Source organism: Podarcis gaigeae, assembly GCF_964106915.1.
Source record: "Podarcis gaigeae genome assembly, chromosome: 8".
NCBI lineage: Eukaryota > Metazoa > Chordata > Lepidosauria > Squamata > Lacertidae > Podarcis > Podarcis gaigeae.
Genome location: NC_139684.1, coordinates 57,610,266 through 57,634,068, shown reverse-complemented (window position 1 = coordinate 57,634,068; position 23,803 = coordinate 57,610,266). Strand labels below are relative to the sequence as shown.

Below are 23,803 nucleotides of genomic sequence, written 5' to 3'. Positions count from 1 at the left end.
TGCTCCAGCTGGCTTTGGAAACCCAGGACTGCTTGCCATGCACAGGAAATTGCCTCAGCATCCCAAAAGAAAGGAGGGAGGGGAGCTGAGCTCTCTGCTTCTTGGGGTGCCCCCCGGGTGCTCAGCCACCTCTTGGCTTTTGGAATCCCAAGGATCTCCCATCAGACTGTGCTCAGCGAGACCCAACAGCATCCAAAACAGCTGAAGAGGATGAGATGTCCATTCCTTCGGCCTCCTCGGCTCCAGCAGGAGCCACAAGCAAAATTCTGAGCAAAAGGGGGACACCCCACAGCCAATAGCCTGCTCAGACCGCTTGCCTGGCAGAAAGTGGAGTTGTCAGAAACCCTGCACCCATTTATCTGGAGGGCTTCCTCTGTCTACCGCAATCCTGAGCCGCCAAACCTGCTCCGCTGCAGCTGGCTTCCAACCAAGTAGAGCCCGGAGGGAAGACTGTCTGCGGAGGGGAGGGGGGCTTTTAAAAGTTGGGAAGGTAGACTAACTTGTGAACAGTGGGAATTTATTTCATTAAAAAAATATACACTGCTTGATTGTAAAAGCAAACAAACCTCAAAGCGGTTTCAAAAAAAAAAGAAGATAAAACAATTTATAAAAATATCAGTGAGAAAATGGACAATAATTTAAAACATTCAGAAAGCCAAAACCTGCACCAACTTTCTAAAGATCTGGTTAGGCTTGTCTAAACAAGAATATTTTAGCAGTTACCAAAATTATATAGCAAAGGTGCCTGCCTGATGTCAATTGGCAGGGAGTTCCAAAGTGTAAGTGATGCTGCACTATAAAATTGAGTGCTTATAAATGAAAAAAGGGTATTATGTTGCAGATGTAACCATGCCAGTTCTGCCAATTGGAGGTCGCAAACCCCAAACACGGCATGCAGAAGGTTCAGGCTCAGGTTCAGTCCCAAACATCACCAGTCATAGCTCAGGGAGCAGGGGGACAAGAAAGGCTTCCCATGGAGACATCCTGGAGAGGGAGGAATGGGAGGAAACTGAAGAGCCAGAGGAGGAGGATGCTGGGGAGGTCCTATCAGGCTGATGAGAATCTGAGCAGGGAAGAGTCCCAGTAGCCTGGATCGTGGTAGTCCAGATCCAGTGGAAGGGTCTCCAAATTGGAGATCTCTGCCATGCCTAAGCAATTTGTGATCTGCTGACCCATGTTGGGATGCTACACAGATTCCATAAATAAAACCTTTAGAACTTCCATTCGTGGTGATAGTTCAAGTTTTGAGTCTGGTGAGAAGAGCCAGGACATCCCCTCTCCCCAAAACCCTGGAGAGCTGCTGCCAGCCAGGTGGCCTCATAAGGCAGCTTCCAGATTATGGCAATGAACCTGGCATACAATTATGCTGTTTTCTCTGGATGTGGTTCAGCTGCCTTCATCTCTGACTACTGGCAATGCTGTCTAGGGCTGATGGGAGTTCATTAATAACCTGGACAGCCACAGGATGGCTACTCTATGCTATCAGTTTGGGGGGAAATCCCATGTGCCTAGGCACACACCACTCTGGCTCAGCCTGGGTTCTGGTGAGCCCCAACAGGCTTCAAGTCAGCAACAGACACCGCCACTCTGGGAACTCCCAGCCATGTCATTGTGACACACCACTCAGGATCCTACCGCAAAGGTGGGTCACTCTCTCTTTCTCTTTCTCTCTCTCTCTCTCTCTCTATATATATATATCTCACTCAAGACAGAATCAAAGCCAGTATTTTGAGATTCTGTACCTCCCTGATCACCCTTCCATTCCCAGTAACAGTGATGCACCCAGAAGAGGAAAAGGTTTTCTAAAATATTAATTAGAGAGTGATTTGATACCTCTCTGGCCTGACTGGCTGAACAGACTCACACATCTCCTTGGTGATTTCTTTTTCTAATAATAGAATATAAATTTACTCTCGCTGAATTCCAGATGCACATAAAGGAAACACACAGAAGGGAAAGGGGAGAGTGTTAACCGAAACTACTCCGGGCAGAGTTTCAAGAGGGGCTAGAGCTGAGTGCTGGAACTCTGCATGCACGCAGTCCCAAATTCAAGCTCCAGAATCCCCCCTTAAATGGATCAAGTAACAGGCAGGTGGATTTTTATTTTTTTGTTTAATGGGCAGCCAGACTCAAATGGGCAGTCACAGGGAGGGGGGCAGTTCCAAAATTCAAGTCATGTATGTACTATGTCAGGTGATGCAAAAAGTGACAACAATGCAAAAGGTAAATTAAGTGGCCTGGGCTGCCCTGGAGCCCATTTCTTCTTTCCCCACCCCCAGAAAACACCCTCCCCACAGGCACCATGGCTGCTCTGTCTCTGCAGAGTATTCATCAATGTCTGTACCCAGGAAGAAAATAATTGCAGGGAGACCCCTTTCCTGGCAAGACATATGAGGTTGCAAGTATTATGATAACGACAATGGTAATGCCAGAAATATCCAGTGTGGCATTCTTAACAGAGACCTTACTGGGGCAAAGCAACATGAAAGATTTCTGCCTGAAAGCATAATCACAGCACAAAATTATCCAATCTGAGCTTTGAAAAGAGGTAAATCTCCCATCTAGATTTATCACGGTAACAAGAGTCCCCAGCATATTGACCTCTAAGAGGCACTTAGGAAGTCTGAGTTCTCAATTCTCTCTTCAAGATCCCTCTTCATTCTAGATGCCAAATTGCCAGCTGAGGATTTTCTCCCACTCTGTGTATGCTTCTAAACATCACTGAAGGAGACTTTAGCAGAAAAGCACGTGCACACACACAAGTAAAATGCATTAACGTGTTGTAGTGGTGCACACTTCACATTCAAATTATAAGCACACACCACTGAGCAGTTTGAAATTTTGCTTAAAAGAAGCCCTAGTAACAAGTGATGAGAAAGTGTATGTCCCGTCCCCGTCCAGCTGCCAGCCAGAGTGGATGACGCCAGGTCAGATGAACCAATTGCTCAATTCAGAGTAAGGCAACTTCATGTATACACAGGGAAACGCTTGTAGCTCAGTGTGAGAGGATGGTCCTTAATGCCTTCAGATGGACCTCAATGCCTTCAGTTTTATCAGGTGGCAATGTTAGCAAATGCCTTTTTTTGAGGCCTTGGGGGAATGCCAGTGCTACTGGGAGAAATGCTGGACTAGAAGGCTGACTCAGGATAAGGCGGGTTCAAGATGATTTAGCACCTTGCATATGACAGCATGTGTCATACATCTTATCAGGAGAGGGTGGGGATTCTTTTCCCCAACTTCTCCTTTTGTAAAAAATAAATAAATCAGAATGCCTGATCCTTAACACCCACATACAGCCTATGCAGATTTCCAGAAACAAGTAACAAGACTAACGATCTTATGCTGACAGCATAATCTGTTACTGGAACATAGGAAGACACAGACACCAACTGCAAAGGCTTACTTTGCCCTCAACCCCGTCTGAGGTGGGAGGGCAGGAGGGAGTCATTCATTCTCTAACTGCATAGCCCCACCCCTTTTATCTACATAGTTCCAGGCTGGGTTCCATGTCTTAAACCCGTTTATATATCAACAGACTCGATCAAGCTTTTCCTGGATTGTACCACTTCAGGCTACGGGGTGGGGAGGAGGCACCAAAAGGTACAAATGCTCCCTCGTGAGCACGCAAATATCCCTGCCGCCCTGCACAGAAAGGACAGCTCAGCTTAACAGCTTCTGCAGCGTAAAATCCTTTAAAAGAGTCTCCCTAAGTCTCATTGAAAAATGTTTAATTAAAAAGATACATCAAAAGGCTGCAATCGTTTCATCCACCAAACAGAAATAAAAATATTAACATGGGGAGGAACCATATTTTAAAAAGAGAGATGTGTTTATATTTGCAGGCAGGCAGGAGTAAATTTGTCTGGTGCTGTCAAGGGCAAGGTAGTGGGGGCTTGGGGGAACATGCAATGGGTGGAGATTTTTCTTAAAGCGGTATAGAAATGAAAATAATGAAAATAACCAAAGACTTTGGTTATAATATTCAATTTGATGATTGGATAAGATTGTGGAAAGAAGGAATGAAATTTACTGCATGTACTACAATAAAAGAAAATGTTATGAAAATGTTATATAGATGGTATATTACACCAGTAAAACTTGGAAAGATGTATAAAGTGAGTAATAAATGTTGGAAATGTCAGGAGAAAGAAGGAGCATTCTATCATATGTAGTGGGAATGTAAAAAAATGAAAGGTTTCTGGGAAATGATTTATAATGAATTGAAATAAAATGTTGAAATATACCTTTGTTAAAAAACCAGAAACTTTTCTGTTAGGAATACTAACAAATGACATTAAAAAGAAGGATGAGAAGTTGTTTTTATATGCAGTAACAGCGGCAAGAATTTTGGTGGCACAAAAATGGAAACAGGAAGAAATCCCAACAAAAGAAGAATGGAGAATGAAGTTGATGGAATATGCAGAATTAGACAAGCTAACGGAGAGAATTCGGAACTGGCGAGACCAGAGATTTACCAAGGACTGGAATAAATTTACAGAGTATATTAAGAATATATGTGAAGGTCAATTAACGTTTGTAGGTTTTCAAGAAGCTCTGTGATAATAATGGAAAGAAATATTGTTTTATAATAATTGTTAAGATTAATTTGGTTAAAAAAACCAAAACAATATAGATGCAAGAAATGTGAATAACTGTGAAAACACGAAAATTTCCAGATAGACTGAAGGAAGTCTGAAAGTGGAAAGATTAGAATTGGATGTATAATTCAAATGGAATTTTTTTAAAATTATTGTTAAATTTGAAAAAAAATTAAATATTTTTTTTTTTTTTTAAAAAGAAAATAATGAAAATAGACGGAGGGACACACACACCAACTGTGTGATACCAACCAAGGCTGCTTCCACAGTGGGCATTTACTGTGGGGAAGCCACATTTTGTTCATCCCCGACCTTGTGCTTTCCTGGCTAAGCTGTCTTCCCACCCACACCCACACCCCATACCCGTGCAACCCCCCCCCCAGCCCATAGGAGGCTGCTCACACTGCTATTCAGGCCAGTCAGATTCTTTCCACTTCCCAGTTTGCTCTAGCCATGTCGTTTTCTATGATCTGCCTCACCACTCTAGAAATCAGCTCTATCACTTTAACCCTTTCTTGCCTTCAGCACCCGTTATTTCTCCTTGCTGTGGTATTGGAATCCTGATCGAAAGTGGAGGGAACCCAGGCAAGTAAACCAAGCTGTATGGCAAGGGTGAGAAACTTTTTACAACATGAGGACCATATTCCCTTCCGGTAGCCAGATTATTAATCATTTATGCATAAATCAACGTCTACACAATTGTCTTAGCGTCACGTGCAATTCAAACAAAAAGAATAACAAAACAATTTAAAACACAAAACAATACAAAACAGACACCCACGGCAGAGACATTTGCATCCAGCTGGAAACGTTTGTCAGGATAAAAGCTGTCTTCAATTGTTTCCGCAAAGTGCAGATAGTGGCAGCCTGTCGTATCCGGACAGGGAGAGCTAAGAGCCCTGTTTTGAGTTACTGCAGAGGGGGCACTTACAGGTTTGTATCAACACCTTAAACATGCCAGCAGCGGGTGGGACAATGAGCAAAAGTGGGCAGAGAAACAAAAGATAATTCTACACTTGTACAGTAGCTTTGTACCGTAGCAAGCTAGAGCCAGCATGGTACAGTGGTTAAGAGTGTTGGACTGGGACCTGGGAGACCAGGGTTCAAATCCCCACTTAGCCAGGAAGTTCACTGGGTATGACCTTGATTCAGTCCCTGCCTCTCAACCTAACCTACCTCACAGGGTTGTTGTGGGGATTGAATGAGGAGGAGGAGAACTGTGCATGCCACTTCCTTGTGTGAAGCAGGGTTGGTGAGGGGCGTGGCCAGAGGAAAGAGGGTGTGGCCTGACAGAGAGGCTAAATTTGGCTCCTCTATCCGTGCTAAGGGATGCGGGTGGCACTGTGGGTTAAACCACAGAGCCTAGGACTTGCCGAATCAGAAGGTCGGTGGTTTGAATCCCCACAATGGGGTGACCTCCCGTTGCTCGGTCCCTGCTCCTGCCAACCTAGCAGTTCGAAAGCACATAAATATGCAAGTAGATAAATAGGTACCGCTCCAGCGGGAAGGTAAACAGCATTTCCGTGCGCTGCTCTGGTTTGCCAGGAGCGGCTTAGTCATGCTGGCCACATGACCCGGAAGCTGTACACCAGCTCCCTCGGCCAATAAAGCGAGATGAGCGCCGCAACCCCAGAGTCGGTCACGACTGGACCTAATGGTCAGGGGTCCCTTTACCTTTACCTTTACCTTTATCCTTGCTACACACTATTGGGAGGATGCAAAAAAAGTAAAGCCCTATACCAGGCACACCCAAACTCAGCCCTCCAGATGTTTTGGGACTACAACTCCCATCATCCCTAGCTAACAGGACCAGTGGTCAGGGATGATGGGAACTGTAGTCTCAAAACATCTGGAGGGCTGAGTTTGGGGATGCCTGCCCTATACAGTACAGTACAACACACAAACCAGCGTTCTCCTCCAAGAGGAGGCTTTCCCTGGGAGCCTTCCACCGCTCCCTCTGGTCTAGCCTGTCTCCCTCTCCAGCAGCCCCAGAGAAAAAAACTATGGGATGCAGGTTCTCCACCCCTTCCATCCTCATAGCTTTAGCCTCTTAGCGTTTAAGCACTGTTCAAACACAAGCTTCTTGCATCCCTATCCCAGCAATTTGGCTGGGGGCCCTGGAAACTTGGATTGCTTTGGTTTAATAGTGCCGATATTGCCCCAGAGGCAGGGGGGAAAGAGTGGGGAGTGGTGCAGAGCGAGGATTCCAGTGCAATATTAAATAAGTACATCTCACCCTCCCACCCCCACCACAGTCCATGCCAATTTCTTTTCTTTTTTTTAAGTACATTGTTAAGACTCCAGAGGTTTCTATACAGGATGCTGGGTTTGCGCTGTCGGAAAACAGGAAGCAGAAACTGGAAGAGCAACCAGATTTTCATTCGCAGAAAAAGTAAATAAAGCACTGTCCCAAAAGAGTCACAGCTCAGCAACCTGGAACGGTCCCATCCAAGTGAAGAAAAGTTGCAAGGAAGCGAGGAGGAAACCCAGAGCTTAGTCTGAGCCAAGGCTCAGCAGAGCACAGCCCAGGAACCAGTTGACGATACCAAGGCTCAGCCCTGCAGCACATGGCAGTGAGACAATGCCCCTGAGCATGTGCAGAGTGATTTCCCACTCATCAATGAGAAATCACAGGATTGGCCAGTGTGATTTCCAGAAGTGCCTAACAGGGAGATGCAAGTCTTTTAGAAATTAGTCAGCCAACTCATGGAATTGCGTATGCCAGGAAAGAAACCAACCCTTACAATGTACTGAACCATCACTTCAACCACAATCAACCCCCAGCCGAACAAGTGGGTCCACCTAATCTGGATTCCTGCTCCCCACAGCACCCAACTGGATGCCTCCAGGAAGCCCACAAGCAGAGCAGGAAGGCAACAGCCCTGCCCTATTGCTGCCCCATAGCAACTGGTTCTTAAAGGTACACAGTCCTGGAACATGGAGACTCTACATAACCATCACAGAATAGCTGAGTTGGAAGGGACCCTGAGGATCATCTAGTCCAACATTATAATTAAAAGTCGTGGAAAGACCTCTCCTCCACAAATCAAACTCCCAGACCTTCTAAGTGACCCTATATTCCAGGGACGTCCCTGATTTAGAGAAACTGTCCCAGTTTCTGATTTGATCCCAGAATGTCCCACTTTTCCATAGGATGTCCCTATTTTCATTGAAGAAATATTGGGGAGTATGGAGTTATCTGATCCCTGAGCAGTCTTTTTTTAAAATCCCTATATGGGATTGCATTCGATTTTTAATGTTTTATTACATTCTTATATATGTAGGAAGCGACCCAGAGTGCTGGGGCAACCCAGTAAGATGTGTGGGGTACAAATAGTAAAATTATCATTATGGGATGGGACGTCACTATTTGCATCAGAGAAATGCTGGAGGGTATGAAGCCCCAGTCAGGTCTACAAATTTTGCCTGGACTTAGTGGCCACAGATTGCTGGGGGGTGAGGGGAGAGAAAGAAAGAGGGAGGGAGGGAGGGAGGGAGGGAGGGAGAGAGAGAGAGAGAGAGAGAGAGAGAGAGAGAGAGAAAGAGAGCAATCCCTCCAATGCACAAACTAAAGCTGCACCCCCAAACAACACACATTTCAAAAGAGACACTCCCTGGCTCCCTGTGTTATCAGCTTTTCAAAAATATGTGACTCTTGTGGCACAGAAAACTACATTACAGTTGCTCCATGTAGTTGCCAAGATAAGGTTGATGGTCACCACTGATGACCTGGCAACTTTAGGTGAGAACTCCTGGTCCCAGAGATAATTGGAGGGAAACCCACCGATTTTACAGATGGGCACAGTACACCCAGTTTCTCCAAATAATCTGGATCTGAAAGAGGAGCCTTTTTCAGACTTAGAACGTAGAGCAGCAACTCTGAATCCAGGTGCTTGGAGACCAATATTTGTTTGTCTCTGTCTCCTACTCCTTTTTGCCTTGGGAGCATCACTCCCCATACAAGTTTGGGGAGGGTGTGTGCAGTCTTCTCCTTCTCATGCTGCAGTCTCCCTCCCTCCCTCCCTCCCACAAGAGAATAACTCCTGTGCCTGCTTTATGAAAGGAGTCCAAAGCTCTTTGACAAAACAGCATCATTCAGGTTAACCTGGCACCAGGGCAAAGCTACATGGTAATTTATCAAAAGCATCAAGCTCAACAGTTTAATGCAAGATAGAAGCCAGCGATTCCAGGGCCCCTTGAAGCAAGAGATGAAGGAAACAATCCGGCCGCTTGTGGGAAAGGGACAGTTTGGGGGTTTATTCTTTGTGACTCAAGAAGCACATCTTTGGAAGCACACCTGCTTACTCAACACTGCTCCAGAGCACCATGGAGTTCAGAGGAGAAACCAAGACAATTGTGCTTAGAAGAGATAAAAGGGAAAACATACAAGAACCTGTCAGATCTGTTGAGCTGAAATGAGTATATATACCACAAGCAGCGACCAGTCTTTGAAAGAGCCTTTCAAAACACAGTCTGCATGGGAACACAGGTACCGGCAGAGCCTCTGCTCTTCACATCAACACGCGGCCATGATTCCCACTGAGAAGCCTCAAGCAGCCAGTGGCTTCCCACACCAAAACTGGCCAAAGGCTTACCCTGCAAATATAAGGGATCTCAGGTCTGCAAGGCTGCTTTGGTGAAGCCACACCCACCTGCCATACATCATATGACATCAGGTGTGATAGGGTGGGTAAACATGCAGGTGGGCTAAAGGGGGGATTGCAAGCACTGCTGACTGGCAGTACCTGCAAAAGCCCCATACATGGCACCCTGAGGGCACAGACATTCAGCTGATCATCCCTGGGGGCTAAAACGGGTCACCTGACATCATTGTGGGGTCAGGTAATGCGTCAACCTTGGCCTGTGAGGGCTGGGGAAAGCAAGCTGGATCCAGTTCTCCTGTCCTGGCCTACCTTCAAAGGGTGGTTGTGAAGGTGCACAGAAGCATCTCTTTCTCTTATTGGCTGCAGCTTGTTCCTGCTGTAACATCAGCAGCAAACTTCACATCTGTCCTATTTGCCCAAGAGGATGTGTGCTTGCAATTTATTCCGAAGTCACCAGACCATCTTTTCCCATCAGGCAAAGAGAATCAGCAGTGAACTGGCAACAGGACCTTCTAGCAGTTAAGTCAAACCCAGGAAAACCAGAGACAAGAATCTAGGCCAGCTTTTGCCAATTTTGTGCCCTCTAGATGCTTTGAACTAGCATCATACAGCTGTGTTGCCCAGGGCTGATGGTAGCCATAGTGCAAAAGATTTGCAGGACACCAGGTTGGCGAAGGCTGGTCCTAGCTGATGTCCTGGGAAGACAGCCTTGAAGGGATCCACCTCAAATCAGTAGCGTCTCAGACTGGAGACAAGGAGCTCGCAGCCCAGCTCACAGTGCACCTGTTCTCTTCTGCCATCGCTCCCAGTTGATTTCAAAGCAGCCCCAATTCTGCAAGATAAATCTCACATTCATTTCTTTATTTTTATTGGAAAACTTTGTGTTTAGTTCTGGGCCTACATAGCACAAGGTAGGCAATGGGAAACGAATCTTCAAAGGGAAGTTAGCTCACTCGACAAGAGACACACCTGCCAGGATGTGCAAATCCATCAGCCCCACACAACTGGGCCAAGCTTGGGAGGTGTGGGAAGCCTCTCTGCTGCTGTGCTGGAGGGCTGGGCGTGTGGGGGCCCCACTGCGTTGCTTCACCACCAGCTCAGAGACATTAATCAGCCCAAGCAGAATTAATAAGCACAGCGAATCGGTTCCACAGCCTGCCAAGGCAAGAGCATGGAGGAGAGAGGGGGGCAACTCTCAAGCAGACAGCATGTTCAAGGTGAGGTTCAGGAACACAAGAAACTATACTGGTTCAGACCATTAGTCCATCAAGCTCAGGATTGCCTACCCAGATGGGCAGCAGCTTAAGGGACTGCGCTAGGAGTTTTCCCAGCCCCACCTGAAGATCCTGGGGACGGAGACTGACACCTCTTGCATGCAGACAAGGTGCATAACCAGTGAGCACAGCCCATCCCCTAAAGTGTTGCTGCAAAGTAAAGCAAAGAGAGGCATTTTTGCTGGCTTCACAAAAACCAGTCAACCATGTGCCCGAAGGGGATTTAGTAAGGAATTGTTTGTTGTAAGAAACCTTTTTGGCCCAGATTTCCTCCCTTAATCCTGCTCTCTTCTCCCTTGTTCCATTGCCAAACTTTAATACACAACTTTAGGCAAGAATTGGCAGTGAAACAGCGCCAGGAACCCAGCTGTGCAGAGGTACCAACGGCCATTGCACAACAAATTAATTGGGCATCCTGGCAACCCAGAAGGAGATTTGACAAGCCTGCAGGCCAAGAGGAAGAATCGTACAAGCTGAAGGGGGCTTAGATGGTTTGTAGTCAAACCCCACAGCACAAGCCAGGGACACCCATCCACCAGCTCCACCCACACAGACCGCGATGCAGAGGCCACAAGCAGAGATCAGCTGCCGTCCCAGAGCACTGCCCCTGCAGAGCAAACAGCTCCACATGGCTTCAGTAAGCCACGCAAGCAATTTGCTGCACAACAATATCTGATGGAATCCACAGCTAACAAAAGGAAACTTTTCTCAATTTTTAAAAGAAGTTTGCCAACAGAGAAAGACTTCAGTCCTCTCTCATATCACAATTTGCAGGCTAGAGCTTGATCTGTCCAATCCATGTTGACGACCCACTTCTGTGGAAGAACAGAAGCAGCATGACACACCATGCAGAATCCTGCTCCCCAAGAACAAGGGTTCCTGGAGAAAACAAGCATCTAGCCCCTCCGAGTTGCAACAACATGCTTGAAAATTAAGTGAGCAAATATGTCTAGTGAAATTTCAAAAGCCAAAGGAGTTCCCAAATTAAGATTTCAGGTGGTTAGAGAGGACACCAGCGCCCTGGGGAGTTCCTGACAAGCAGAAGCAGAATTATGCCAAATCATGAAAACTGCAGTTTCGCAATGTAAGCAAATGTGTGTCTTTTTTTACAGAGGGCAAAGAACCTAGCTTTCCAGTAGACACAAAACCATAGCCCCTTCCCACGCTGCCTGCTGGGCCCCCCTGCAACACCAGAAGCACCTTCACACTCAGTGAGGTTCAGCACTTAATTTGGAGAGGCAATGGAACAAGCCAATTCTCAGCGCTTTTGGTCTCAAGCCATCCAGTAAATCCGCCAGGGAGAAGAGATCAAAGGCTTTCTCAGTCTGCTCCTAGCGATGCACCTTCCCCTCCCAGAGCAAGCCACGCCAAGGCTGTCAGCAGGTAGGAATTCGGGCAGCATGAAAGGAGGAAGGGGGGCTGAGGCTGAGAAGGATGGGCCACGGCAGGCGCCATCCCTAGAGGCAGGACGCCTCTCCTTCCCCAACCAAGACAGCCAAAGAATCTCCCAAAATAGAGAATGAAACATTCCCACTCAGGACCCAAGACTTCACCACCGAAGCAACCTGAGAACTTTCAGAAGACAGGGTATTTTTAGGGATGCCAACAGAGCGACAGTCCAGCAAGGAGATGCTGAGGCAGTCCTCAGCCTGAAAGCTGTGCAGCAGGATGGACCAGCAAAGCATCTGAAGGTGGAGGGACGGATAGATGGCTTCCTCTCTCACCACAAAGAGTCAAGTGCAAAGGTATTGGCCTTTTCTATATTCCAGGTTGTGTTGCAACAGCTCTGTGCTGCAAGCACAGATCACCCTGGAAGGCAGGCCCACGCAACTGGCTTCCCAGTAACCACAGCTCAGCAGTGGCCATGTGATGGAACCCAGAAAGCACTTAATAAACCCCACATTACACTCTTATCTACACCACCTGTTTATTCCACATTCATTCTGGTTTGCTTGCACGAAGCTTATGAGGATGTTAGACCATGTTTGGTCTTTACTGACCATTCATTCTGACAAAGTAATTATACAATAATGAACACTCATCCTGATGTGCTTGCAAGGTATTCACCTGTCTTTCCATTAATTAATCATTCATTCATCCCACGCTCTTCAGTGCATTTTTTCCTGTCACTTTCCTAACTGAAAAAAGTCCCGATTTCTGGTATGCACCTGAATTCCTCCCACACAATAATGAGAGTCTGGAGATATCCTTACACTATAACTCCTATCATCCTGACCACTAGCCATGCTGGCTGGGGTATACATTGGCTACCTTGATCAAGGGCACAAAACTGAGCTACTTATCACTCCCTTCAGCAACAACGCTGGGACTAGCAAACTGGACAGACAACTGGAACCAGGCAAGGAGAGGCAGGGTGTATCCTCGTCACAAGAACACAATCATCCATCATACTTGTTTCCTCAACAGGCAGACCAAATAAGCCTAACATAAAGTCCTTCAACATGAGGCTCTAGCCCCAGTCCCCTGGCAACAGAGCTATTAAAAATATATATCCTACTAGGCTTCCAGATGATCAGGTTAACCCTGCTAAAAGGCAATAATTCCCTGCAGAGTGGCCAAAGCATTATCTATGAAATTCCTTGCTACATAATGAAGATATTGCAACCTTCCCCAACCTAGTAGCCTCTAGATTCTTTTGACTCCAACGACCATCTACAACAGCTATGCTGACTGCAACTGATGGGAATTGTAGTTGTTGCAGCTGTAGTCGAAAATATTGAGAAGTCATCTGGTTGGGGAAGAACTGTTATTGAATGATACTGTTTTAGCGTCCGGGGTGGGGGGACATTATTTTGGCCAGTAATTTTGGCAGCCACCCAGTTCTAAGAATTCTTAGTTCATATAGAGTACCTAAAAACTCTTAAAGGTTTCTCTTTCTTCTCCCCCTCTCTCTCCTGGTGCATTGGACATTGTGCTTAACTTGGACTGGAAAAACCTAGGTTCACATTCCATTTCAGCTGGTGTTCACTGGCAGGCTTCTGTCCCAGCCTAGGCTCCCTCAGCCCCCATGTCAGGAAAGCCCAACTATGATATTTCAGTATGACCCAAAGTTTGAACCATCAGCATCCAGGATGTCATTTTTCAAGTTACAGGGAAAACGCCTGGCGTGCAAAAGAACAGGCAACGCAGCTGCTCCAACTAGAACTGCAGCACTTAAAATACAGCTTCCTTCCCACCCACTGCTCAGGCAAGGTGGGAAAGGTGGTTCAACGCCCAGCAACACCAACCTGGGAGGTAGAAGCGCTCCCCAGGCAGGGAGTGTTGCCACTTCTTTAAACAGAACAGGCCACTTGCTGCAGGCTGAGCTTCTGCAGGAACCAAAACGCTCACCAGGCAAGACTTTCTCCTCCATCACCACAAAGGAATTGTGTTTATCATTGCAGGGCGAAATGGAGCACAGAGAGTTGGGAGGGGAAAAGGAGCAGCAGGAGCTTAGCAATTGCAGGGGGGGGGGGGTCCAAATTGACTTGGTATGTAGCAAATAGCTCTAGGCCACTTCCACCTCACTGCAATCAGAAACATGGACATCTCTTCCTTTTCCAAAGGGCAAAAATCACAGACCGGTGTGACAACTGAAACTCTTGGGCAATATGCAGCAGTGGGAGTTTGAATGACAGAAGCATAGCAGAGGAGGAAGAGATGGCTTTTGGTATGAACGTTCTCATGATGTCATCGACATCAGGCCTCTCAGTGGAGAATGACTAGGCAATACTACCTCTGTGCAACACACAACATTAACAGCCCAGAGGATCAGTGAGGCAAAAAAAAAAAAAAAGGGACTCCTATTTCTTAGTCACCACAAAACCACTGAATACAGTACAGTGGACACTCGGGTTGTGAACGTGATCCGTGCGGGATGCACGCTCGCAACCCGCAGAGTTCGCAACCCGCAGCTGCGCGTCTGTGCACACGCGGGTTGCGATTCGGCGCTTCTGCGCATATGCGACCACCAAAACCCGGAAGTAACCCGTTCCAGTACTTCTGGGTTTCAGCGGTCCATAACCTGGAAAAACGCAACCAGAGGTATGACTGTATATGCAATGATGAATGCTGTATTGGATCACAGAGTTCAATTTGAAGGGATGCCTTGCAAATTGGCACAGTAGATGATGCCATAGCTTTTGATAATTTACCACACAGATATTCCCCCTCTTCACAACCACCCACTTTTCTCTCCCTCTTTCTCCGTTCCAATTTCAGAGCAGTACAGTTTACATCACGTTGCCTGGATTACAATGAATTTCTGGCTGGCTAGACTGGAGCAGCAGGTCCCCACAGACGCTGCTTAGCACGTGAACACAATATTATTATCCTCTGTCAGCAGAAAGGGAGACAAGGCTTCACAATCGTCTGGAAAACCTACCCGACTGGATTTCCATGCTGCCCAAGATCCAAGCCACCAGTATTTGCATGTGAAAAATGCTTTCTACCTCTACATCATTAGGGAAACAGTGCAAGGAAATTAAAGGTAAAGGTAAAGGTACCCCTGCCCGTACGGGCCAGTCTTGACAGACTCTGGGGTTGTGCGCCCATCTCACTCAAGAGGCCAGGGGCCAGCGCTGTCCGGAGACACTTCCGGGTCACGTGGCCAGCGTGACATCGCTGCTCTGGCGAGCCAGAGCCGCACACGGAAACGCTGTTTACCTTCCCGCTGGTAAGCGGTCCCTATTTATCTACTTGCACCCGGAGGTGCTTTCGAACTGCTAGGTTGGAAGGCGCTGGGACCGAGCAGTGGGAGTGCACCCCGCCACAGGGATTCGAACCGCCGACCTTTCGATCGGCAAGTCCTAGGCGCTGAGGCTTTAACTCACAGCGCCACCTGCGTCCCGTCCAAGGAAATTGGAAACACCATAAATGTGGGGTGCAGTGTGGACTGATTCCAGAGCACCCCAGCAACCTTTGGCCTTATATAGTTGCCTGCAGACCGAAGAACAGAGTAAGCTGCCTTCTATCGAGTCAGACCATCTACTTCAGCATTGCCTACACAGACTGGCAGTGGCTCTCCAGGGTTTCAGGCAGCTCTCTCTCCCAGCCCTACCAAGTGGTGCTTTAGGGGACTGAACCTGGGATCTTCTGCATGCAAAAACAGGTGCTCATTCACTGAGCTATGGTGTCCCTTTCCCCGAGGCTGTATGCCAGCTTCCTCTGCCACACTGCAGCAGATCCTGGGGCATGAGGCACTCCACATTTTGGCCATGTCAAGCATTTTGCTGTGCCATCTTCAAGACCAGCAAAGGGACCTGCAGCCCCAGATCTTATTTTGAACAAGTCAGAGGCAGTGAATGAGAGAATTCACTCCCTTCAAAATATTGGCCCCAGCCCTGTCAAGCCCTTCAAGGCTTGGGACCAGGGTACTTGGAACACCTACCTCCAAACATGCTTGCCTTTTCTCTAAGACCACTGAGCTATAGCCCTCCCCCTAAAAAAAAAAAGAAAGCTTCTAGTCCTCATGGACTAGATTTAAACTGGAAGCTGCCTGATCAAACCACTGGTCTATTTAGGTAAGGTAAAGGACCCCTGGACAGTTACGTCCAGTCAAAGGTGACTATGGAGTTGTGCCGCTCATCTTGCTTTCAGGCAGAGGGAGCCAGCGTTTGTCCACAGACAGCTTTCTAGGGCATGTGGCCAGCATGACTAAACCGCTTCTGGTGCAACGGAACACCGTGACGGAAACCAGAGTGCATGGAAACACCGTTTACCTTCCCACTGGAGTGGTACCTATTTATCTACTTGCACTGGCGTGCTTTCAAACTGCTAGGTTGGCAGGAGCTGGGACAGAGCAACGGGAGCTCACCCCATCCCGGGGATTCAAACCGCCGACCTTCCGATCAGCAAGCCTAAGAGGCTCAGTGGTTTAGACCACAGTGCCACCCGCATCCCTACTGGTCTATCTAGGTCAGCACTGTAACACCCGCATCCCTACTGGTCTATCTAGGTCGGCACTGTAACACTGAACAGCAATAGCTCTCCAGGGTTTCAGACGGGGAGTATTTTCCTGGCCCTGCCTAGAAATGCCATGGCAGATTGAACTTGAGACCTTCTACGTGCAAAGTAGATGCTCTTCTATTAAAACTATGGTCCTTTCTTTTCCTGCTTCCACATATACTTAAACATTATGTTCTGGCATGTTATCTTTGTGAGACACACAGAGAAACATGCAACTACACAGCCAACATAAATATCACAAATAAATAAAAATGTAAAAGAGTGTGGTGGGCCAGCTGTTCCTCTCAAGGCTGCTGGTCCAAAGGGCTGATCCGATGTCAGACCCCATAGCAATCAGTGCATAGCTCTGCTCATTAAATTAAAAGTGCCATATAAAAGTGATACAGAGGAGGAGCTTTCGTATATTCCAAAGGGGTGACTGAAAAAGAAGAAAGGAGAAAAAGTTCCTCCTTTGCTGCCTTACCTGAGGCAGCTTGCCTCTTCATTTCCACAAGCATGGTAAGAAAACTGCTTTGGGGCTCAGATGCACTCAGTGGTTTGAATTCTACACACACACACCCCACATACACCCCCTCTTTCTTTTGCAGGGTCATTTTCCTAAAGGCTGTCCGGAAGAGACACCCAAGCAGACAATGGTCCATGCCATGAGAAGCGCAGTTCTGGCTAATGTGACATGCTGGTTAATGAAAACCAATTGCCGCCCTGGAATTCACAAGGGGGCTCAGCCCAGTTGGGAATAATCTTGTTTACGATGCCGGCCTAGCAAAGGGAAATTAATGTTTAAGCTGTAAAATCCATCCCCACCTCCTTTCCGTGTCTGTCTATGTGTGTATGTCTCTTCCAAGGATATGTTCAGTCTTTGCTCTTGAGGGCTGTACATACAATGAAAGAGAAGCCCAATTTGTTCAGCTAAGGCCAATGACAGATTTGCTTCTACTGGTGCTCCCTCCCCTCTTTCCGCCTAATAAAGCAAAATAGATTTTCCTGTCCAGTACAAGTTTGCCATTCATTTCCTTTCTCTCCCACCGCATAGACAATTCTTAGTCAAACTGTGTGTGTGTGTGTGTGTGTGTGTGTGTGTGTACTTGTCTAACTTGGCCTGAAGGTGAGAGTTAATGTTGACTTTCAGAAAAAGTTTTAACCTCACCAGACAAGTTTCAGCGCACCCTGTAACTCACTCACTCACTTTCAATTGCCATCAGATAAGCCTGTTGTTTAAAGGGCAGCGGCTCACATCACCCAATGCCCTTTGCATTACGAGCCTGCTAGAACTGACCAGGGATCCATCCAGCCCAGGATCCCATTCATGGCCACCCAGATACTCCCTTGCTCGGAAGCTCGAGACCAGGGCTTGAAGGTATCAGGCATCACCATCACCTTCTCAGTGTCTGTCCCCATCAGCACCTGGTAAGCAATTGTCTTAGGAAGACCATGACTTTGTCCAGGTCTTTCTTAAAGGAATAGAAGGTGCTTTCCTCATCTAAACTGACATGGAAATCTACTTATAATCAAGAGGAGCAGCAACTGCTTAAAAATTAATTTGAAGACCTTTTTTTTTTTTAAAAAAAGCCTGCCATTATTTATTCAGTGTGCAGCATTTTACATCATAAGATAAAACAAGACAGGCACTGCACCCCCAGAAACGTACAGTCATCACCTCCCAATCTGGTGCCCTCCAAATGTTGTTGGATTACAACTTCAGTCAGCCCCACCCAGCACAAATCAATGGTCAGGGCAGATGGGAGTCAGGTTGGGGAAAACTAGCCTAAAGTGACAGCAAAGCTAACAAGATTGAACCATGGTAAGACAGTTGGGGATTCAGCAAGAGAATTGCAGGGGAAATGGAAGATTTGACTATGGGCTAGGAGAGAGTTGGCACTATACAGGCCTTCTGGGAGCACACTGCATTAAGAGGATGCTGAAAGGGATCACTGATTACCACCAACAGCATATAAGCTTTCAGAGTTTGCACTGGGATGCTCCAACTCCACAACCAGAATGTTCAGTAGAAATTAGGCCGTCCCTTTTCTCAGGAAAAAGCAACATAACTAGGCCTGGCAAATAATACCCCAGATGTTCAGGGACACCTAAACTGTGACCCTCCAAACACTGCTGGACTCCCATCATCCCAGCCCACTGGCTGCTGGGAAACAGTCCAAATCATTCAGGGGGCACCTGGTTGGGGAAGGCTGTTTTATTGAAACTGGAAGCTATTTAGCAGCAGCCCTGAAGTTTGCTCTCACCATCTACGAAGAACACAAAGTTCTGAAGCTGGCAACTTTGTAGAGCGGCCACCAGATACTGTCTCACATGACCTACGTTTCTTATGCTGTTTTCCAGCACCCAGTTCCAGTCTGGACAGTTTGCAAGGTTGTTCTTAAGGGCGTTTTTCCTCCCTTGCACTATCTATCTTGAGAATGACGTCTGATTAGGGAAGTGAGCTCCAGCAAAGTGCAACTGTGCAGTATGGCAAGGACACCAAATCAAGGCAGCAACCCAGCCAGTTTCCCAATGAAGAAAAAGAAGTCAGTTGAGTTCAGCAGTGATTTAGACAAGCAAGCACTCAACTCTCCAGCAGCAGTTTTAGCAGGACAAAACCTGTGTTTCATTGTGGATTTCCCAGTTTTTACTTCCATCCCCCAATGTTGTGAAGTCTCGATACTGAATAGAGAGCTATTCCTCACTTTTAGCATATTTTTTTAATACAGAAGACGTTTTGAACAGGTGAAAGGATTATAGTCATTATGCCACCCACCCACCTGCCATAAAAAAAACTGTTTAGCACAGCCATGCCTCCCAAGTTTATGGGGGAAATGGTAGGCTTGGACGCTACCTTGTTGTATCTTCCAGATCCACTTTCCCTCTGCACGGACTTCACCAATAAGACACAGGAAGCCGTTTTATACCAAGGCAATTCATTGCTCTGTCTAGCTTATTGTCTACACTGACTGGCAGCAGCTCTCCAGGTTCTCAGGGCGGAGTCCTTTCCCAGACCAACCTGGAGATGGGTTGGAGAACTGAACCTAGGGCCTTCTGCACATGCTCTGTGACTGAACGGCAGCCCTTTCAGCAAAGGAGACTCCCACACCAATATCCGCTATGATCGCAAAAAAAAAAATTTTGACTCCCTTGTGCTAAGTTTGTTGACTGCACAATGCATTTGCTTTGGACACCCTCCACCCTACTCCCCAGGTGTTCTGGACTACAACTCCCATCAGCCCCAGCGAGCAGGTGATGGGAGGCAGAGTCCAAAACACCTGGAGGAAAATCAGGTAGGAAGGGGAAGAATATACGGGTGATGATAATAATGTACTGCATGCCTGCAGAGACAGACAGACAGTCAAGCCACATCAAGGAAGAAAAGAGTATACATGGGAACGTGCACACCCACCGCCCGCCCGTGCAACCCACAAACCACACCAGAAATCACACGGGCCGCCACGAAGGAGCCTTCACAGCACTGGCTTTTGAGTTCCTTTGACCCCATCGCGGTGATCTGAATGGAAGGGCGTGTAGGCGCCTCGTTGTTGTTGCTTTAGCGGCAACCAAAGTTAAATGGAAGGCGTCATTCTCCGTTCTTCTAAAGAGGAGCAGCCAAGCGGGGCAGGGAGAGCTCCCGTGTCCCCGGGTGGGGCAAGTCCAGGCGCTCCTTTTGCGAGAGACCCGCACGCGGCTCGCCTGCGGGCCCATCAACAAAGGGAAAGCCGCTTCTGGGCAGCCCTTGGCTGAGAGGCGGAGGAGGACCGGGCCCGCTCGGGCCTGGAAGGATGGAGCGGGAGGGGGCGCCGCCGTCCTCCTCCCCCCCCCCGGCAGACACACACCCCAGCACCGCACTTCGGCGCGGAGCCAGCAGGCAGCCCTTCCCCGGCGAGCCCGAGAATGCAGGCGAGGAGACGCTGCGCGAAGCAGGCCGGCAAACAGCGTCCAGAGGCAGGAAGGGATCTCCAGGCAAAGAGGCTGAAGGGAGGAGCCAGCCGGACCGCGGCCGAGCCCCCTAACGCGCACCAGCCCCCCGCCGCCAGCACCGGACCAGGCTTCCCCGCCGCCGCCCTCCCCGGCAGGAATTCTGACAGCCAGGCTGGAACCCTCTCCTTGCCCCCCCCCCCCACTTTAGCATCCTTCGGCGCCTCCCCCGCCCAAGCATCCCTATTGCCCGAGGGGGGCCCACCTGGGCCGGGGTGTGTGTGTGTGTTATTAAGGCAGCCTGCTCAGGGTAGGGAAGGAGAAGGAACAGGGGGGGCGCTGGCCCGCCCGCCCGCCGGTGCCGCTCCCTTCTCCGAAGTAGCCGCGAGCCCACCTTTGTAGCGCTCCAGGACATCCTCGTAGGCCTGCACGAACTCCTTCTCCTGGCTGCGGTTGAGCGGCAGCTTGCCCGGCACGTAGCCGGCCATGGCGCTGCCCGCCCCGGACCGGGCCAGACCAGCTGGCGGGCGGGCGAGCGAGGGAGCGGCGATCCCTTTGTGCCGAGCCTGGTGCCTGCCTGCCTGCCTGCCTGCCTGCTGGCTGCGCGTCGGGCGAGGAAGGCGAGAGGCGGCCGGGCGCTGGAGCTCCGCGGCGTCGGCGTCTCCCTGCCGCCGGCTCTGCTCCTGCTGCTGCTGCTGCTCCTTCCTTCCGCCTCGTCTCCTCCTCCTTCTCTTCCCGGCCTCCCGGCTCAGGCTCCACCCGCTGCTGTCAGGGAGGCCCAGGCCAGCCCCCGGCTCGGCGGCTCTCCTTCTTATTCTGCCGGCCCGGCAGGAGCCTGCTCAGCCCGGCACAGCCCGAGTGGCGGCGGAGGCGACGCCCGGCGGCCGGCCTCCGAACTGCAGAGGCAGAGCGAGGGCAGAACCCGGCTGGCGCCACTTGGGGCGGATCCGCATCAGGAGCTGGGCTGGCCGGGAACCAGGTGGGACCACCGGACCCAGGGCCCCGAAGGCAAGGGGAAAGGCCCGGGATGTCAGGAGGCCTCGAGATCCAGAAGAGAGGCGCAAGGAAACGGCCCGAACTAAAGGCGGAAAGGAAAAGAGGAGGACAGACTGGGACAGAAAAGCAAACTGGATCCGAAGAAGAGCAGAAGGGCGGGATGCAAACCCAGAAGGGGTTGGTTGGAATTCCCCCCGCCCACAATCCAAGAAGCCTCAAAGCCCGGAGGGAGCGGGGACAGCCCACCCCCCAAGTACCACCCGAATCCTTTCTGGTGAAAGAAACAGAAAAGGATGGGGGGCAGCGGACAAAGAAGTCAGGAACTCACCCCAGATCTAAATTTGTGGCAGACCCTCCCTCTTCCTGATCCCAAGCCCTTTTGCTGCTTTTAGGAGGAAAGGCAACATGGTGCAACACTCAATGCACACCCACTCCAGTCCTTGTAGGTGATCAGGCTGTTGAATCTAACTTCTGCCCTGGTGATGTCCTCCATCACACCTGAGGGCTTGATGTGGCATATAGAGGTCTGCCCACCCTGCCCTCCTAGCATCCACCTCAACTCAGTCAAATGGCAGGGCTGGGCCAGCAACTGATCATTTTCAGCAGAACCATGCCCAGAACCCCACATCCACACCTGGCCTGGCCTTCACCTGCCTTAACAGCTGAATCTTCCAACCACACGCTGCCAGATCCTAACTTCTCACCTGTCTGCATCCAGTTACGGGTCCCAATAATGGCATCAATTCTGCCAGTCCTGCGGGGTCCCACACTTCCGTGACACTAGAAGAATGTTCCAAACTAGTGGCCATATCATAGCCCTTGCATGCTGTTGGAGTTGATGGTTGGTGCAAGATGAGGCTCCTTGAAGGATGAAGCCCCATCACAGAACCCCAAAAGGCTGGGTTGCCACAAAGGCAGCATTAGGGGTCTCAAATTTCAGCAGCGCCCTGTGCAACACTAACATTCACCCCCCAACTCCCATGCTCCATTCTAAAGCATTGTTTCGGCATCTCCTGCAGCGCCCCTGAGGCTCTGTGCCCAGTGTGACCAAACTGGTCATGCTCCCCTAAATCCGCCTCTGGCTGCCAAGAGTCAGAGGCATTCAGCGTGAGTTGTATGATGACATTTATTCCACTTTTGAAGTAGGCAAGTGTTTAGTCATTGGCAACCCAGTGCCTTCCAGATGGTTCCCATGGGCTGCTAATTGTTGTATTCTTATGGACCTGGAGAGCACCAGGTATTTCTGAGGTATGGGCAGCGGTAAACTGCAATCCTATGTTCACTTGCTTAAATTGTTTCCCCTCTCCCTTCATTTTCCATATATCTTGTCAAAACCTTCCTGAGCTTGGATCTGCATTGCAAACTGGCTCCTCCGGCTTTTTTCCTTGAGCAAACCTTGCACCCCATTGAAGGCATTCTTCACATTGCTGGTTCAAGGAGAAATCCACCTTGTTTCTCCAGGCACCCTGCAGGAGTGGCTGTTTTGCTACCTAGGCACTTTGTCTTAATTAATTAGCATCTTCCCAAACCAGGTAGCGTTAGAAGCTAACACTTCCTTAAGCCAAGGTGGGGAGGGCAGAGGTCAGTGTTGCTGCTGGTACTCCTCCATGTCTGAGCTTCTTGTGTCCCACCAAGCCAAAAACATTCCACCAAGAATTCAACAAACCTTCTGGGACAGCGGGGGGGGGGGCAGTAAACAAAAGCAGGGGGCAAGAGTTGGCCAGTAAACAAAAGCAGGGGGCAAGAAAGGTCACATACCAGGCAGGTGGGCTGGAAGTAGCTCAGGCCTGTGCCACTGTTCACCCAGAATGTGATCAGTGCAAAAATAGATGTCTATGATGGTCATGTGCAATGATCTGCTTTCGGTGAAGAGAATCTGTCATAGTTGAAGAGGGACCCGGCAGCAAATGAACTGAAGAGTTTGAGCGACATCTGGTGGCAAATCCTGAGAAGTGCAAGACCCCAGAAAAGAAACCGCTTACTTTGTTATTTGGGAAGCTAGAATGTGCCCACTGACATAAATAAAGGGGATGGCAGAAATTGCCTGGGAATTAAAGCCAGGTCCCCCCTTCCCGCAAAAAGGAGTGAAGTATGAGATAAGTTCCTGACCGCTGTGGGCCCCAATTGTCTCAAGCTTGAAATGGAGGTGTGCAGGGTGAAAGAGTTCTCTGTATGTGCACAAAATCAGCTACACTTTCATCAAGGGTCAATTAGCAGGAGAGTCCAAAGATTCTCTTTGTGGGATTTCACAAGATGACACAAGACTGCAGGCTGGTGGGGCTGCAATGAGTGGCAGGTAGACGCAGGCAAATCTTACCCGTAGCTGTGGCACACACAGGGGAGAGCAAAGTTGCTTGCGCAGAAGAACTCACTAAATTGTGCCCTTTATCAATTTGTGTATGGGGGCAGTCACTTGGGCAATGGATGGGTTGAATTTATATACTCCATTTCTGCATTGAGC

At 48.9% G+C, this 23,803-nt stretch overlaps 1 protein-coding gene across 6 annotated transcripts in view; it reads right to left on the bottom strand.

The window, feature by feature from the left end:
* MACF1 (microtubule actin crosslinking factor 1) overlaps nucleotides 1–23,803 on the bottom strand; it is a 292,549-nt gene that overhangs the window by 252,150 nt on the left and 16,596 nt on the right. For 3 of the 6 annotated variants that reach the window (XM_083751565.1, XM_083751568.1, XM_083751571.1), the window contains exon 1: nucleotides 20,741–21,202. The exons of the other annotated variants lie outside the window; for them this stretch is intronic. In XM_083751565.1, coding sequence (XP_083607691.1) covers nucleotides 20,741–20,834 — 94 coding nt within the window. In that variant the 5' untranslated portion in view covers nucleotides 20,835–21,202. Of the gene's footprint in view, nucleotides 1–20,740; nucleotides 21,203–23,803 lie in introns of those variants that run through there. 6 annotated transcript variants of the gene reach the window in all.